The following is a 19,648-nucleotide window of genomic DNA, read 5'->3' as shown; positions in this document are numbered from 1 at the left end:
AAGAACATTATATTTTTCGACTTTAAAAATTAAGTTCTCATTGATGTCCATTTCTCTTATTTCTGTGGTTATTTCTGTGGTAATTTCTGCGTGAACGAGACAGTGGCTCCTTCGACTCTCTCAGAGTAATGGCGTGTTGAAGGCTTGCGCGGACAAACCGTCAGTTTGAGGCAGCAAGGCAATTCTATCTTTGGAGTAAAGGGGGGAGTTTGCGTAGCAGCTACATGAATATAGAATGGTAATGTACATCTCTTCATGGTGACCCCAGTCCCCGAAAATGAAACAATATGCTTGGACAGTTGTATTGGATTTACCGCTGTATCATGTATAAAGGGTTTAGCAGCCTCGCAAACAATAACAGACTTATGTACAAATGTGATTTAGTTTAGTTTTATATGTTGCATTTAAACCTTCGGTCTTGTAAATTATGCTGTCACAGAAACCTTAAATGGAAAAAACAGTGCTTGGGTTTGACAATAATAAAATAAATAAATACAAAGAGATCAAACAAGTTCTCGAATGATGCCCTAACTGCTGAGCTGTTAAAATGCTGATAACAGAAATACATTGCTTTTATTGTTTAATTTTAGCACCGTTTTAATGTGACAACACCCTGTTAATGTAATTGAAAAATAATCCTGCTTGGTCCGCTAGCAAATCTGAAACTTTGACCCAGCACACAGAAATTGAAGGAAAAGCGCTGCGTGCACTTTAATTTTTACAAGATAAAAATAAACAAACCAAAACCTAGCTCTTTCTGAGCACTAAGTAAACACAAACTGGAACTCTAAACTAACAACCGGACAGCTAGGCTGTTTACCGGCTAAAACAAAACAGTTTTACAAATACCTTTCACACAGTACCTTTTTCATTACGATTGAGCACACCTTCAAATCGGGCTCCTTCACACAGCAGCAGCCCTGAGCAAACTGGCTGCTTTCTTTAAACACCCTGCAGCTGGCTTTAATTTACAAAGATCACCAGGTGCAGGGAATGATTACTAATAAAACAATTAACATATATAATTAAACAATTAAACAAATATGATTATATGCAAAAAATACATCCCTCCTAGGGAGGAATATTAACCCCCCCCCCCCCCCCCCCCCCCCCCCCCCCCCCCCCCCACCCCCCTTGTGGTCTTATATATATATATATATATATATATATATATATATATATATATATATATATATATAACATACATACACACACACTGAGTGTACAAAACATTAGGAACACCTGCTCTTTCCATGAAATAGACTGACGAGGTGAATCCAGGTGAAAGCTATGATCCCTTATTGATGTAACCTGTTAAATCCACTTCAATCAGTGTAGATGAAGGGGAAGCAGGTTAAAGAAGGATTTTTAAGCCTTGACACAATTGAGACATGGATTGTGTATGTGTGACATTCAGATGGTAAATGGGCAAGACAAAAGGTTTAAGTGCCTTTGAATGGGGTATGGTAGTAGGTGCCAGGCGTGCCGGTTTGAGTGTGTCAAGAACTGCAACGCTGCTGGGTTTTTCACGCTCAACAGTTTCCCGTGTGTATCAAGGATGGTCCACCACCCAAAGGACATCCAGCCAACGGCAGGCCAGTGGTCAAAAATGGCTCATTGATGAAAGAGGCCAAAGGAGGCTGACAAAAATTGTGCAGAGCAACAGACGGGCTACAGTTAGTCAACTGACAGTCAAGTACAACATTGGTGCCGAAAGACCCATAAAAGAATGCACAACTCATCGTATCTTGACATGAATGGGGTATGGCAGCCGACGACCTAAGAGAGTTCCACCTCTTTCAGCAAAACACAAGAAACTGCTGTTGCTGTGGCTAAGGAACAAAAACACTGGACACTGAGGGACTGGAAAAACATTGCCTGGTCTGATGAATCCCGGGTCCTGCTGTTTCACGCTGATGGGCTAGGGTATGGAAAAAACCACATGAGTACATGCATCCATCATGCCAGATGTCAACATTGCAGGCTGGTGGTGGTGGGATGTTGTGGGGTGTGTTTTCATTGCACACATTGGGCCCCTTGATAAAAATGGAGCAACGTTTGAATGCCATAGGATATCTGAACATCATTGCCAATCAGGTGCATCCCTTCATGGCAGCAGTGTATCCATCTGCTAATGTTTTTTTTTCTCAGCAGGATAATACACCATGCCACAAGGCTAGGATTGTTCAGGAATGGTTCCATGAATATGACAGTAAATTCAGCTTACTGCAGTGGCCTGCCCAGTCACGATCTCAATCCAATTGAGCATCTGTGGGATGAGATGGAACGAGCTATTCGGAGTAGAGATCCACTACCTGCTAACTTGACACAACTGTGGGAACCATTGGAGTCAACATGGACCAGCATCCCTGTGGAACGCTTTCGACACCTTGTAGAGTCCATGCCCCGACAAATTGAGGCTGATCTGAGGGCAAAAGGGGGTGCAACTCAATATTAGGAAGGTGTTCCTAATGTTTTGTACACTCAGTATAATATATATATATATATATCACAATCAACATATATCTTAAAACTAGAGACTCTAAATAGCCAAGCAATATAAGAGATTTGTGTGACTCCTGCTTTTACACAGAAACTACTGTGCAATTACAGACATGGCAATTGCCTTAACAACATTATGCTACCTGATGTAACTATCATGTTGTAATTACACAATTATTCAACCATTTACCATCTACAAGCAGGATATTTGGGTAGTTACCCAATTATTACAATGTTATGAATGCCCTATAAACCAAATTGCAACCTATATAATTTTCAAATACCAGCAGATTATTTTCCACAAGGGATACAATTTACTACTACTTGAATAATCTAAACCCAGATCTCCAAAGCGGTCATTCAAGGAAAGCCAAGATAAAAAACTAAAAAGAAAAACTTTTCCAGAGCACTAGGTAAGGCTGTGCGGGAATGTTTAACAGTCTGCTGTAATGCCAATCAATTTGAAATTTACAGAAAAAAAAAAAAAAAAAAAATGCAGAGAAGCCTGTGTCTAATTGCGACTCATTACCAATTTCTAATAACTCTGGTTGTGTTGCAGAACCCAAAAGTGCCAAACGTCAGCTATGATTTGGATTTTAATGACTTAAGAAAGAAAGAAAAATGACTTAAGAAAAAATAAAAGTATTTCCACTTTCCTGGTAAAAGAAAAAGCAAACCGATTGCCATTCTTTGCATCTGTCAACACAATGGACAATGAGAAGTGATTGCAATGGTGTTTATGCATTGCATGTAGGGTGGTCAGATCGGATAAAGAATTTCATTTTATACATGAGCTGGTTTCCATCTTCCATGATTAACATCTGCATTAAAGAGACAGCCCTCACCCTGCCCCCCCCCCAGCCAGCACCCATCTGTAGAAGTCACAATGATCACACTAGGACAAGTAGATGTGACCCAATGATTACCTTCCATTTCCTTGTGAAACATTGGTATTGTGTACAGTCTTTGATACAGAAGCACTCGGCAATCAAGAACTTGCTAAGTCTGACAGATCAGCTGTCTTGTTCATTTTCAACAAGGAAATTGCAGCTTTTCTATCACCTATTATTACAGAAAACATATTAGGATGCCATTTGCAATACATTAATAGTTCTTGTGACAGACGATAGACACAAAAGTGTGAGCTACAAACCATGTGTTTTTCCAGTGTTTGTCATAACAGGGAAATTGAAACTCTTATGTATTGAAATAGTATCATTAGCAATCTGATGTTGTGTCCTCAATTCACCCGCCACGGTTGCTTCTTCGGAATTTTAATTGGGACCAGCTAATGGGATGAGTACAAACTTTGCTTCCAATCACCAGAGGAGTCACAAAGAAAGTAAATTTTAATATGTTAAATACCAATTAAGAAAATTAAGCCTCTTTTGGTTTTTAACTGGTGCTTAATTAAGCTTCTATTTAATTAATATTCTAATCCATTTTTGCTTTTAATTAAAAATAAAGGGTCACATTGTGTCTGCCTGTTAAATAAACGACCTGAGTGGGTTGTAGAAGAGTTTGTTATAAAAGAGCCCTGGAGTCTACTAAAGAGAGTCCTTTGCAGGTTGACTGAAGAAAAACAAGGTCAATTTAAAGTATGAAAAAAGCACACACACTCACAGATCCACAATAGGGACTTTGATATACAAGGAGCACGTGGCAGTCCTACTTACTATTATTCTGAGGGGCATAAAGAAGTATTTTACTAATATAAAATTAACAAATTGCTCAAGTTTAGTTACATGTTAATAAACAATCAATAGATATGCCATGCATGTGTGTATCAATCACTGGAGCTCATATTTCCAATGTATGTTGTATGTTTCTTGAGACTTGGTAGTTTCCTGCTCTGTAAAATAAAAAGGAAGACTGGTATGTAGTGTTACACATATTCTTCTATAAGCTATCCACACTACCTACATAATGCGATTTAACCCACATGATTGCCATTCACAATTATGTTTTCACATTTTTATTTACTGTAGCAGAATACAACCAAACCTCAGTGACAAAACAGTGACACAAATTCTCCCAGCAATGAATAATCTAGCACCTGCAGATTGTGTTCAATAAGAAGCAGCGGCTTCATCTCAGTCGAATGCATCATCAAATTGGCACAAATCAATATTGTCACACTGTTGTACTCACTGTAAGAAATAACAAAAAAAAACCTAAATAAATAATAATAATAATAATAAAAAACACACTGTACTACCCAAGTAGATGCCAGTTTCCTTTGTTTTTTTTAATGTTTTCACATTAGCTTAAATCGTTAAAAGCTTTGCGCTGGCATGGTCTTTGCTTACGGATCGCACTTGCTTAATAAGGAGGGCTGTTTGTTGGTCAGGTACCTTCCCTCCTCCAGCTGAGCTCCATTTTTTAATGTCAACCTGTTTGTGTTTTACAAACCGGATTAATTACACGCAGGATATAAGAGGCAGCTGCGAGCACCCCCCACTGTTAGAGTAAATCCTGAGCACACAGCTGCTGCTCAGTCTCCACTTGACACCATCGTGACTAAAAAGCTATCAACACAAAATACCTGGATCAAATGATACTCTGTCAATGCAGCCTGTATTGAGCTTACACATTGGTCACACTTTAGAGAGAGAAACCGTTTTGAACTTACTTTTAGGAATCATAACAGACCTTTTAAAGAGTAACTAGCTTCATTTTATTCAGTCCCCTTACCTTGTTATGATTTTTGCAATTGTTCTCAGTACTTCTTATTGCAACTGCTCAAATACTATATATTTTTTTTTAATTCATGGTGTTAAACACCAAGGGGTAGATGTACTAAGATGGGCCAGTCGCAGCGCAAACATACCGCAATTTGCATTTTGGTTACGACAGTTCGCAAAGTGCACATTTTGTCTTATGTACTAAGAAAAAAATATGTTAAATAAGAGAGCTGCAATATACTAATTAAAATATTATGTGCGTCATCTTAGTGAGATCTCTAGCGAGAGTTGTGCGACACTTTTTCAAATAAAATAACGGCAGTTGAGTTGTGGTTTGCTGCAGCAGAGGGTGCCCGAAGGATAACGTCTTTACATGCAAGGGTGCAAGAATCAAAATAACATTATTTTTCATAAATGTAAACATCATCTGTACAATACATTCTGTTCCATCTTCATTTTACCTACTGAACACTGTGACATATATTATATATATATATATATATATATATATATATATATATATATATATATATATATATATATATATATATAGACACACACACACACACACACACACACACACACACACACACAAATAAAAGATTATTTTAAATTGAAACTAAATGATTTTAGGGTTTTTTTAAAAAGTTGTTTTAATTATTATTATTATTTTTAACTTGGTCTATTTGGAAGCCTAGACAATTAACACACAATAGATCATGGTCCTATACAGATGCTCAGAATGAGCTGGAGGTGTTAGTAGCACATGTGTGCAGGCTATTGCTCACAATGCTGGGAAAAAAACAGAATGTCAAAGAAATTGGTTTTCAAGGCTTGTAAGTACACCCTGACTTCAATGAAAATTAGTTACTTGGGTGTTCGTCTCAAAAATACATTGAGCACAACTGGCAACACATGAGAAAAAGCGGACTGGGAAATGCCAGCAACAATTATGACTGTTTAAAACATGCTTTCAAAAGTTCTTAACAAATGGATGCAATTGTAAGTGTTGCAATTGCCTGCAGCTTTAGTACATCTCATTACACCCTGTTTTTGCGAATTCCTGCAGGAACGCCCAGAATTACATATTCATTTAAGGCTAAAGCGCAAATAAAAGAACTGCGGCTGCAATGATGCTAACAGCATTGTGTTTGTTTAATACATTTCATGCTATACTTCTTTTTGTTTTGCATGTGGTTTGCAACTATTGTGACAGATGCAACACTTTAGTTCTATTTGCCTATCATAGTTAACTGCAACCCCCCCCAAAAAAACACTGAAAATGAAATTGGAAAACTGTTGTGCTGGGATTGCTGCTATTGGATGAACAGCTGCTATAGGTCATTCCAGTATTACTGACTTTTGTGACCAAGCTTACTGCCGTATACTACGTCTACTGTAGTATATCATGGTAAATGCCAACTGCAGTGTAGTAAATGCATATAATAAGTATGATAAAAAGCACAACCAACTACGTTGCTAAGACACAGGTAAACGCACATGGATGCAGTCATTACAAGTATTTGCAGGACAACAAGAATCACTCTAAACACCTCAGAACGAGTCAATAGCAAGCACATTTATATCCATGGGTCTCTTCATCCAAGAAGGACTTTCACACCATACTTGATTAATGTACATGTTGCCATGCTAATGAAGTGTGATAGAGGCCAACAGCTTTGTTGATACTTCTAAAAAGCCAGGGTATTTTTTTTCCCCTTTCCTCATCCACAAACATTCACACAAGATCAGCATAACCGTGGTTAGGGACTACAGTTGGCACTGCATGAGAAGAAAAATAAGTTCCCTGGATTTCAATTAATACCTTGACATGCTCCTTTGTCAGGTAATGACAGGTTTTAATGCAGAAGACCATTAACGTGCTGAGAGAAAGAGCAGTAAGGGTGCTATAAGCAAGGGGTGGAGGCAATTACAGCTAATATAAACTGCAGGGGAGTATTAATTGAGATTAATATATAATATTTTAACATTTTATTTAATTTAAAAGAAGTCCTGAAAATGCAAACAGGAGTGAAAATTAAATGCTTGAACCACAGCTTTAATTCTGAAATACAGCGCAGAGAGATAAAGCATTACACATAACTATTTAAAAAGTAATACATTCCCCACAAATATATGAATCGTTAGTATTTTAAAGGTAGGACTTACTAGGAATGATGCAATTGTAGGTAAATGTACAGACTGTAACACAGTTTTAAATTTAAAATGCCTAGACACATAATAGAGTACCAGGGTCTAAATTGTCTGTATGAACATGATTTCCTAGTAATTATTTTATCCTTACCTTTGGTGTTCTTCGTCATTCTCTTCTGCACAGTTATTTTTCTCCACCATAGGCTCTAATTTATTATTATTATTCTCATGCATCCATGGCAGAGTTTTTAAATTAAAATACCCTGCTTCTAACTTGACAGGAAGTTTTACAGGAGCAGTACAGAGCAGCAACACAATTGCATCCCCACTCTCTGCTATACCAAGCTGTGCTGTTTGGTTCCTCACTTGCTGTGCAATAGTTGAAACATTTGTCAATTTGACAAAGTTTAGTTTTTATGAGAGTTCGCCATATGAAAAATGAATGGTTTTGTATAACACTAACCTTATGGTGTTGTCCATCCGAGACACGGTGAGATAGGCGGCTAGGTTTGCGGTATATGAAGAGCATACGATCAGTGTGAAAAGCCACCAGCTACCCATCACAATCCGCAGAGCCACCGAGCTCACTGTAGACTCGCCACCTAAAACAGAAGCATCGCCATCAATTCACATGTCTTTCTCCATTCCTTCTATTCATAGCAAGAGTTAATTAATACATCCATAGAGTTCGGTATTCAGGTTTCAATGTAAAATATATGTTTATTTGCTTGTTTTAACAAGAGATACACCTTGGCCAAAACCCCATTTTCAAAGGGTTACAAGCACAACATATACATCTACATTTTATTCAAAGCTGTAGTGGCTAAACTGAACACTGTTATATGAGGAGGAGGTTAAATGTCAACAAAACACGCAAAGAAAATGTACAACATGAAATTTACTGGTTGCATATGTATTCATTCCCTTAAGTCAGTACTTGGTAGAAGAACCTTTTGCAGTAATTATTGCATTATTGCTTTCTGGATAGTCTCTACTAGCTTTGCACAGAAGGATGGTGACATTTTTCTGCCTATCCTTCATGAAAAAATTGCTCCAGTTCTGATAAGTTTGTTGGGGATTGTCGATGGACTGCAATCTTCAAGTCATAAATTTTCGATTGGATTCAAATCAAGACTTTGACTGGGCCACTCAAGAACATTAATTCTATTCTTGTTCAACCACTCCAGTGTGGCTTTGGCTTTGTGCTGCTGAAATGTGAATTTCCACCCCAGTTTCAGAGTCTTGGCTGACTCAAACAGGTTTTCCTCAAGGATTCACCAGTACTTTGCACCATCAATTCTCCCCTGCCCCTGCTGAAGAGAAGCACCCCCATAACATGATGCTGCCACCACTATGTTTGACAGTTGGGATGGTGTTGACTGGTTGAAGTGCAGTGTTGGGCTTGCACCAGATGTAACCCTTCGAATTTAGACCGAAAAGTTCAATTTTTGTCTCGCCTGACCATAAAACCTTTTTCCACATGTTTGCAGTATCATCTACATGCTTTTTTACAAACTCCATATGTGCTTTAAGACTTTTTGAGTAATGGCATCTTTTTTGCCACCTGTCCATACAGACCAGCTTTGTGTAGGGACCAGCTTATTGTTGATGTGTGAACACTGACTCCCATCTCAGACACAGAACTTTGCAGATTCTCAAGGTCATTGTTGGCTTCATAGTGACATCCCAAACCAGTTTCCTGCTTACACAGCTGTTGAGTTTGAGGGGGCGACCTGATCTGGGTAGTGTCTGAGTGGTATGATGCATCTTCCCCTTCATAACGATGGACTTCACTGTGCTGAGAGGGATAATAAGCGCCTTTGAATTTTTCTTGTACCCTTCTCCTGCTCTGTGCCTCTCTACAACTTTATCCCTGACTTCTTTTTAAAGCTCCTTGGTCTTCATGGTTGCTTTGTTGAATCACTGTGTGCATTGCAGCTAGAAATGATTTATATACATTTTGGCTGAAATTATTTTGTGACTTTTCAAACAAATCATTTGCACCTGAGCTGGTTTAGGGCTGCAGTAGCAAAGGCGTTGAATACCTAAGCAACTGAGATTAATCTGTTTCTCTGCAAATCTTACTTATTATATTCTATATGCATTTTTTTACTTTATCAATGTGGAGTAGTTTGTGTAGATTCTATATGTAAAGTCTAATTTAAAAGTGTTGTGGAGTATGCTCAGGTGCCAACAAAATGTGAAAACTTTGCAGGGGGGTGAATACTTCTGCAAACCACTGAACCCTTGAGGTGATCTAAATGAACCCACCTTGCTGGACGAAGGCTCCATAGACGATCCAGATGGCGCTTTGGAGGGAGGTGAAGGCGGAGGGTGCTGGGGGTTGCTGCTGGTGGGTAGGGGGGGTCTGTGCTTGCACTGACTGCATACGGTTCAGCACAAAGATCAGCACGCCTACCACAGGGATCGCAGCGGCGATGCACACCCATACGGCCAGGTCAAAAGGAGCAAACAACGAGAAGATGTTGATCTTCTCCTCGGGCTTGCGGATCAGGATCCCCACAGAGTAGTCCATGTAGCGCTTGCTGAAGTCCACCACGCTCTCCCGCTCGGGCGTGATTGTGATGGCGGAGATGGCCAGGTCTGCATGCTGGAATGTCAAAAATCAAACACTCAACTTCTGGAGCTAAAGGCAAAAAAGGGTACCTTGACCTGTCCCTGATGACCAGATTTCACAAATATTTTTGGTAATGCAGATGCCAAAATATTTGTCCTGCATAATTATTATATATACAGTACCTATATAATATGAATAGCACCTAAAACCAACTAAAAACTTTTGTTTGTCTAATTATTTAACTAACTTATTTCATTACTACCAAATATGGCCAAATTGTGGAAATTTATGCAACCTGCTGTATCCGGTTTAATGAATGGTTTATCCACAGTAAAAGTGTGGAAACACCTTTTATTTTAAGGTCCTCCTACAGGCTAGGGTATACAGTAAAAAGCACTCAACAAGCACATTAACATAGCCAAGTGGAGTTAACTCCTGCCTCCTCTAATGATCCTTTACTAACTGGTTATTGTACCTTTAAGTGACGTATATAGTTAATTTGCACCACCTACTGGGTTTTTCTCTGTAGGATATCTCTCACTTGTCAGGAGGATGATGAGTTACTTTATATAGACGTGCCTCTGATATTTCTGGAGTGACGCAAGTTAACCAGTGGGACAAATAATAGAAATATCTGATTCAGTGACATGTAGGCTATGAAATGGAACTGGGTTGTGTATGCTCTGAAGCATTTGACTACTAAAATAAATGTGCTCTGTGTTTGTACCCACAATCTGAGCTCTCTGTACTGCTGGCTTGGATTAACACCAAACCAGCCTGCCCAATGTTACACTCTGTGATGGATGTGGCTTGACTATGCAGAATGTGCTTGCCTTGTTAATGAGTTCTCCTATCATGCCGTTCCAGGAGCCGTTGTGAAGCTTTTGCCCGTACTTGTTGTCCAACACTTGGTAGATCTCGTACTTGAAGCCCAGGGTTTTGGCCAGAGCATCCAGCACATCTATAGAAAACCCTTTGTAGCGTTTGGGTTGCCCCAGGATGTTCTCAGCTACCATCACAAAGGGCTCCTCCTACAGGACACAAACGGACACATCCACCCACCCACCACACCCCACACACACAAACACACACAAACACACACACACACACAGTTATCTAGAGCAAAACGCCTCCTAAAAACATCTACAAATAAAAAAAGGAACTGTGTTGTCTTCATTTTCATACTCTAGGTTTTTGTTTTAATGCAAAACATTGCATTACAGTGTAATTTAAAAAAGCTTCAATTACACTGTTTCATCACAAAATTTAAATTCAAGTCAGTTGCTAACATTTAATTGCACTGTATTTATACACCACGTGTATATGTATTTACAATGTAATAACCATGTAACCACATGTAAAGTGTAAAGTGTTACTGATTTGCAACACTACTGCATGTAACCATGTAGCTTTGGCAACTGTGACAACGTTGTTTGAGTTTAGCTGCAAACTCGACAGTTAAATCTCACTTTAACAAAGCGTCTCTGCGAGCCTGCTGACCCGTACCACACAGTGCGACAGCAGCAATGACAAGTCACTGCACTGAAAATACTGCTTTGAATTTACTTGCCGAATTATCGCCATTTATTACTGTCATGGCTCTGGTAAGCGATAGCGTCCCAGCATAGGCCCTAATAAGGTGATGAAGTGGTGTTGCCTGGTGCAACAGTCTGGGCTGAACAGATGATAAGCTATACAAAGATAATCTACTCAATGGCAAGTCTTCAGCGTATTTATAACTTTATAAAATAGTATAACCCACAAACAAGCAGCACAGTTCTTTTTTCCATTTTCACCTGATATACTATCGATCAATTCCAATACATGGTATTGTATGTGCTCTTACACTGCTTGCTTGGATTCTTGTTACTAAACCTGCACTTCAATTTGATGTATGGCATTTTATGTATGCCGTATATAAGCATTGTGAACTTTACTGAATCTAGCCCTATGCCTGCTGCCCTGCCACAGATTTTACTGGTCTATCACAGTGTGAATGCTCCTCTTACCAGCACAGTCACCACTTTGAGGGTCACTCCCTGCATGTCGCTCTCAAGCCGCCGCTCCTGGAGGCTCCCGTTCAATCCCCGGGTGGAGTCCCACGTCGCCAGCTGTCAGAAAACCAAAGAGAGAGAGTCACTCTGTAGTCTCTACACAAAAAGCTGGAAGTCCTTGATTCCTGCACCTGCTGTGGGGTGAGCCAGTGAATTAGAGATTGGCTCATGCAATCACTGGTTTCTTATAGGGATGGGCAAGTTTGGGGGAAAAAACGACTAGTGAGTAAGGTAGTTTATAACTTGGTAAACAAGCACAATTAAATAGTGACGGAAGACGCAACCACTAAGGGACCCATGTAGAATAGTTATGTTAATGGTTTACCCAACTCAACACCAAATACAGATAGAACCGTTTCTGTTTAAACTTGAACCGTTCCCCCGAGCATACGAGCTTGTGAGCTATAAAGTTTTGATTCCATTTGCCTATTAAAATGTAGAATAAAAAAAATCTATCTATCTATCTCTATTTGTCTATCTTAGGACTGCTCCGATTAACATATTAATATATACACACACACAGTTTTTTTTTTTAATTATTATTATTCTCTTAATAATAGATTAAATATCTCATTATTTCTTGCTGTAAACACTCAATGAGAGTAAAACAGACAGGATTTAATGTGATATTATCTTATCTGCTACAGGGCTGAGGCCTGCATCCATCAATGTATAGTATATTTAATGCTACATGCTGAGGATCTATGGCACAAAGTCTTAAAAAAAAACCTGCCATTTATTGGTCATGTGAGGGTTAACACCACCACCACCACCAGCATGTAACTGTCTACAGCAATAATGATATCAGTAACCTTGTAACAGCAATGGATACATATAGTGTATATAACTTTGTCTGCACAATATACACTTACTCAAGCTCCAAACATCTGTCTTGTGTGCACAGGGAGCTGAATGAAGCAGTGCTGTATAGAGCACACACTCATGTAAGCTGAAGATCGTAAATAAGCCAGTAGTAATCAAACACATCAAGTCTTTTTAAATCATCTTAATGACAGTAATAAGTTACCAGAGTTGTTTTTATTTATGTAAAAAACTAATATGTTTTTCACATGAGTTATACATATTACACACGTTAACTAGTCTTCTTATGAAAATAAAAGGTTATCCAAATAAAAAGTGTAACTGCCTGGTAACAGAGACAACTTCTTTATATAAAAAGGCATCTGTCCCCATACCCAGTCCTGCTTTTTAAACCTACACTGATTTGTTTAAAGAGCTGCTTGGTTTGGGTATGGATATCACAGACTTCCTAACTAATGCATTCTTCTCACCTGCTGAATTTTTGAAAGTTTAAAACACCCTTGTGGCCTCAACAGGGTTCTCAAACATGTTTTATTTCAGGTACGCCAGAGTGTTATCATTAACCTCTCCCCTTACAGCAGCGCCCCAATAGAAGTAAGAAATACATAAATATGTCACTGCATCATCAAAACTGGTGTTACTTCAAAATAAAATAAAAACTTCACTACAACTGTGGCACCTTATGAGTAGCTGGGAAAGTGTTGTGGTTTATTATGCAGCACGCACTATAGTCACAGAGTTGCACTGAATTATATTAAACTGTTGTTGTAAATGTATTTGTATCAGAGGACCTATTACAGAACTTATTTGCTTAAAGCTCAAAAAAAAAACAACAAAAAAAACCCCAACAATATCCAGAGCTTGACTGAAGGCTGGACTAATACCTTACTAAAACATAAGGTCAACATGTATAGCCGGAAAGATATTTACAAGCTGATGGGTGACATAATGAACAGCTACCAAGCAATGACTAATTGGTAAAACATGAGCTTGACTCCCCAGACCAAACAGAAGGGCACCTATATGGATTCATGTCTGTTCAGTAGAACTTTAGTCAGAAAAGACAGTCATGCAGATGCTGTGGCCATATTAAACATCCTCTTTTGGAAAGAAAGAAAGAAATTAATTGTACCTGGAACAGCTTCCTTTAACAATAATAAAAAATAAATAAAAGGAATTCAAAAACAGACATTACCAACATATAAAACAAATGGCAACATGCTCCACAGAACACCAGATAGAGCATGCTTTAATAAATATCCCACTGCTCCCACTGTCACCATTCGCTTAACGTTCACTGGCTGTTACTCACTCTGGATCCAAAAGATGGCCCAGCCTTGTCTCATGAGCAAAACGTTGCTTGAACAACATCTTTATTTGAAGGCCTTCAAACAAAGCTGTAGCTACGTATGTAGCTAAATAAGTGAGAACCCAAATCATTAAGGTTCAACGGCAAGTTGATCATAGCTTTGAAATGGAGATACATTTGAAAATAGGCAAATACTATTAAGTAACCAGCATTTTTTTTTAAGTACCAAAATATTAGTACAGCTATCTTAAATAAACATAGATGCGTAGATGTTACATATAGGTTGGATGGCTCTAGACATCCAAAGATTTTGGATGTGTAATGATACATAACTACTAAGGAGCATCTATATGTCTTCAGAATTGTTGTTGTTTAGATTATACAGACATTAATAATGATTCAAAGACGATTCACTCCTCCACATGAAGGCAATTAGGCCTCACTCAAGGAATATGTGCATGTATTTGACCCCACTACCCAAACTAGAAAATACACAATTGAGCTTTATCATCACTGTGGGTAGGAAACTTTCTTACTTTACATCGAGCCATCATAAAATCATCTGAAGGGCGATATTTGCAGAATTAACAGTTACATTTAGACTTTTGCAGTTTACAAAATTAGATTTATCATAACAATATAGTTAAAGAGAAAATTTAAATAACAGGTAGATTTGAGTTATAAAATTACAAAGTAGCTTGTCCTGAAATGAGGACAACGGCACTACTTAATGGATTGAGCATTGTAATCCCCCAAAAGGCATGTTAAACCACATTTTAAAATAGTAAATTCATAGTAAAACTTTTGGAAAAGCATTGGAGAACTTCTAAACTTTTAGAAGGCAGGGTATCAATACACAGCAAATCACCCAGATCTATGCACAGTATACTGCAGTACAAATGGAGGGTGTTCTGTTGTTTCTTAGGCTGTGTGTCTTCTGATTCACAACAAGAACATGTAATAAAAAGGACAGAATGAGGGAAAATACATTAATAAAAGAAAAGGAAAAAATCCTGCAGCTTCACAACAGGTTATTTTTAGAAACTAGGCTCTCGTCTATGTTCTGAACCTTGAAAGTTGATAGCTTTATTCAATATTAAGTGTCTCCTTCCTACTGTGAGTTCTATAAATAAATGCTGTCATGGATGCCTACTGTCAGGAACCCTTTGTGAGCTAATTGAATGAATGAAAATAAACCCTTTCACAATATAATGTATTAAAAATAACTTAATTTACTTTATTTCTAAGGCTGATTGTATTCTTTTCAGTAAACAATGAGGTAATGACTCGCTTGACTTGGTTTCTCGTAAATAACTCACTATCAAATAAGATGGCACATGATATGCTACAGGATGTGTCTTTTTTCACAATTAAAAACAAACACTTAACAACCACTCAAATTGCTTATAACCTTGCACTCAATTACGGTGCACAGCTACGTTTCACTGTGTTCCCTAGGCTTGTTCTGACACGTGTGTTGACATTTCACCAATGTCTCTATTGGACATGTTGCAACTCTCATTTAATTAAACGGATAATTACTACATAGAGCAATTTAATACAATGCACACTCACAGACGGCAACAAGTGGAAAACATTATTCCTCAGAGTCCACAAGAACGTCTCAGATTAATACACACAATACTAATCATAACAAGCTGACGCATCCCTGAACCACTGTTATATACTAACTTCATTTTAGTAGGATTGAGCTTCAGTCAAGTTCTTGTTGCTCAATTGCATAATTGCTTGGTGACAACTGTGAAGATGGTACCTTCTTTATACAGCATATGAAAAAAAAAAAAAAAATTCATACTAAATACAGACAGATATTCATGTGATGAATTCGGGTTTCAGAGTAGCACAACTTTCAGTTCCCTCTTACAACTAGAGAATCTCTCTTTCCTTCTCAGATCAGATGGTAAACATGTGGTCCGTTATTGTACTGGAGACAAAAAATATTACAACACTGAGCCCGTAATGTCCAGAGGGAAAGAGGACAGTCAAGGGAGTGTAATGAAGCATGGCAAATCATAAATGAGGTACATACAGTTAAATTCAACAGCATAGGCATGGATGTTACAGAAGATCAGAGGACTATGAAGCACCAAGCAGTAATCAGAAAGCACATGACGTGTGTGTCACTGGCTGATCACAGCTTACTAAGAACTTGTCATCCAGTGGCAAGAGGATTTGATAAGCTTTCTTTCAACGGTTTTTAAAAGATCATATAAAGGAATTGCTTAGAACCTCCTGCCAATGCTTCTCCTTCAGTCTACATTAACAAATAGATATAGGTATTTTTTATTTATTTTGTTCTTTGATCTCTGTATGCAGCTGATTACATTTGAACCACACATGTTTTTATTGTGTTGTTTGTACTTTGCTCTTGTCCTTTTTTTTCCAGGACCCCCTTGTAAATGAGGAGTCAGTCTCAAGGGGTAAATCTCCTGGTTAAATAAATAAATAAATGAGGGCTTGCGCGACCACGTTGGCTATTTGCCCATCCAAAAAGACTATGGTTTCCTAAACTGTAGCATACTGCAGTATGTACTAGCCAAGGAAACGATAGTGTTTTGGAAGATGCTAGTGTGTTTTTTTAAATTGGTAGCACAAGCCTATTTTAAATTGATCCATCGAAAATTCCAAACGCTACATAATAAATTGTAAAGTAAAACTATGAGAAACCATGTCATCAAAAATGTTGACTAAGTAGAACTGTATGCTGCCTACATATTTACTAATTATATTTTACAAATAAAAAATATACGTGACTAAGACAAAAGACATGTTATATTTATGGATGGGTGTGTAAAACAGAGACTAAAGAATAATGGTCTGGCTGAGGATTGCATTAAAGCTATGCAAAGCACCAAAACTTGTTTTTGAATTAATCAATGTGGTAGCAGCCAGCTCTGTCACATCCTCCCCCAATCTTGAAATGTCATAGATTTCTTCGCTGCACACTACTCAATAACATGGCTTTGCCCACGGTTACCATTATTTTACAATTGTAATTTTTTTCATGCTCATGATAAATGTGCTGCAGGTGTGTGTTCATGTAAGATATCGTGGAAGCAGCAGGGTGTTTTATATCAATCAATCTTTATTGTATATAGAGCCTTTCATAGCACAGAGAATTGAGAAACAACAAACAGCTCTATATCCAAGGAGAATCAGAAGGATTCTAATCAATCATGATATTCATTCACTAGAAATACCTGAAGAAGAAAATTAATTTCTTTATTGATTGTGTCTTAATAGTGAGTTTTGTTATAGATAGATAGATAGACAGATAGATAGATAGACTGTAACAAAGCCTTCCGGCTCAGGTTCATTTGTGCCCTTTTAAAGTAGACCAAGACACAGAACTGTAAGCTTTAGTGTGGTTGCACACTTTTATTAGGCACAAAATCTAAATAAAAATAAACCAAAACTTTTAATTTAACCAGGCTGGGGAAAGTCTTCACTTCTATTGTTCTCCACACATCACTTCCTCTGTTACCAGCTCCCTGGTGGTCCTCCCTAATAGAGCTTCATACTCTGTGGCTGTTCCCACTTAGCACCAATTACCTCGTTAAAGACCAGCCACATTCTCACATGTATCTTGGCAGACTGGGGATTAACCCCATCCCTGCCAACCACCACCAAAACAAACACAACATGTTTCCAGTCTGTGAATACTAATAACTGTGTGTGTACAAATTTAGAAGTCAGGAACATCAACGAATGTAAATATATGCTGGCAACTATGAAAAAGTAAGCTCATGGCTGGTTGCCTTGGAGATGCACAGTACCAAACACGCTTATTAGGGAAAGATTTGTTTCTTTTGGGAGCCTGCCGAGGAGTTGCTGTAAATATATTATGAGCTAGCACACAGTGGGTGTTTGTATAGGGATGTATTAAAACACTGTTTCTGTTCTTGTGACCTGGAAAGGAAAGCGAAGAGAGGCAGAGCTCTTACAACTTTTGGTGGGAGGCCTGCTTGAGTTACCAGTATTTAAACAAAGACTCACAGACAAGGTAACTACATTTTCAAATGGCAACGTTAAACCTCTCTTATCCACTTATGAAATGTATTTTGGGGAAAGCAACCGTGGACCAGTCTCTCTGTGCTGTTCCAAGCATGTCTCTACACCAGGGGTGGCAAAAGTTGGCCCATCCACTCCTGGTCTTTGCACCAACCCTGTTCAAAATGTTTTAAATGAACTAATTAAACCTCCATCCAGACCCTGAAGTAATATATAATAATTAGATCTGTTAAACCTATAGTTGAATGACAGTCAAGGACTGTGATTGGACACTCAAACAAGAGTACAAGTTTAGAAAGGATTACAAAACAGCAAAACAGAATACAAGGGCATCTCTAACAAATAGCAAATCCATACCTCAAGAGCGGGTAATACTTCACAAATGTGGATCTATTTTTATACACAATTAAAGTGCTATGATTCATTTAAAACCATTATAGGGATCCTAGGCATCTAAATCATTTTCACAGTTGCCTTTTCACTGCTAATATTGTTTGGTTTAATTTTAAACACTGGTGATAATGAGCACTGTGTAATGGCAGATGAAAAGAGACAGCTTGGCTATTACAGGAAAAAGAATAACGTGCATATGAAGACAGGGGCAGCTAGGTTTTGGAAGAGAAGAGAAAATGTTTTTTTGCTATTCTAAAAGCATTTTAAACCAGATCATGCACCAAATAAAGTTGCCAAATCAGCAATAAACAATCCATACATTTAATTTAGGGGTTTATAAGCACTCTGTCGTTACAATTTTGAATTTGGAGTTTTTTACTTTCAGAAAAAAAACACAACTTTGTGAATCAAGCTCTTTATGTTTATGAAGCATTACAAGCTCATTAACACAAGAGTGCTTTTGGTTGGTAATAGGTAATTAATGGTTAATTACTATATTGTGATCCCCCAACCCTTTGCTCCAAGGGGTTTCAGTTAATTAATATCATGTCACGGTGAACATGGTTGGTTCACACTTCTCACTGTTAGCTTCATAGGAGATTTACTTTAGATGAGCTTGCAGCATATGAACACAAGAGTTCAGGCTTATTGTCATACATGTCCAATTCAAATGCTAAATGTCTTGTAGCGACAAGTAAACTACAGCTTGCTATGCCTCTGCACTTTAACATATTTTGAATTAACCATGGTTATGCACAATAAAACCCGGTTATGCCATCGAAACCTTGCAATTTCTGTTTTTGTGTGGCGGTTTTATAAAACACTAAACAGCATTTCCATTATACTGCACCGCTGGCAAAAAAGCAACTTCACTGCGATTTAATGGAGCAAAGCGACAAGGTTTCAAAGGATACTATTGTCTGTTACTTCAGTTGTCTATATTGATTTTAAATGCACACCTTTTGGCAACACACAACATTTTAGATTATCAAGCAAAAAAAGAACATTACTTAATTATGGGCTTACATGGGCCATGTACACCCTACAATAAACACGTAGCAGTGAAATTTTCATGTATTTAAGGATTGAAATGCTGCATCAAGCGGTAAGATTTTTAAGG

At 38.0% G+C, this 19,648-nt stretch overlaps 1 protein-coding gene across 3 annotated transcripts in view; it reads right to left on the bottom strand.

The window, feature by feature from the left end:
- grid1b (glutamate receptor, ionotropic, delta 1b) overlaps window positions 1-19,648 on the bottom strand; it is a 243,479-nt gene that overhangs the window by 9,366 nt on the left and 214,465 nt on the right. For all 3 annotated transcript variants that reach the window (XM_041269542.1, XM_041269541.1, XM_041269543.1), the window contains 4 exons: window positions 11,928-12,029; window positions 10,752-10,949; window positions 9,612-9,951; window positions 7,804-7,942 (listed from right to left, as the gene is read on the bottom strand). In XM_041269542.1, the coding sequence (XP_041125476.1) occupies window positions 7,804-7,942; window positions 9,612-9,951; window positions 10,752-10,949; window positions 11,928-12,029 (779 nt within the window). The remainder of the gene's footprint in view (window positions 1-7,803; window positions 7,943-9,611; window positions 9,952-10,751; window positions 10,950-11,927; window positions 12,030-19,648) is intronic.

The sequence above is a fragment of the Polyodon spathula genome, chromosome 13 (genome assembly GCF_017654505.1).
Source record: "Polyodon spathula isolate WHYD16114869_AA chromosome 13, ASM1765450v1, whole genome shotgun sequence".
Taxonomy (NCBI): Eukaryota; Metazoa; Chordata; class Actinopteri; order Acipenseriformes; family Polyodontidae; genus Polyodon; species Polyodon spathula.
Note: the sequence above shows the minus strand (reverse complement) of the source record. Positions and strands in the feature narration are given on the sequence as shown.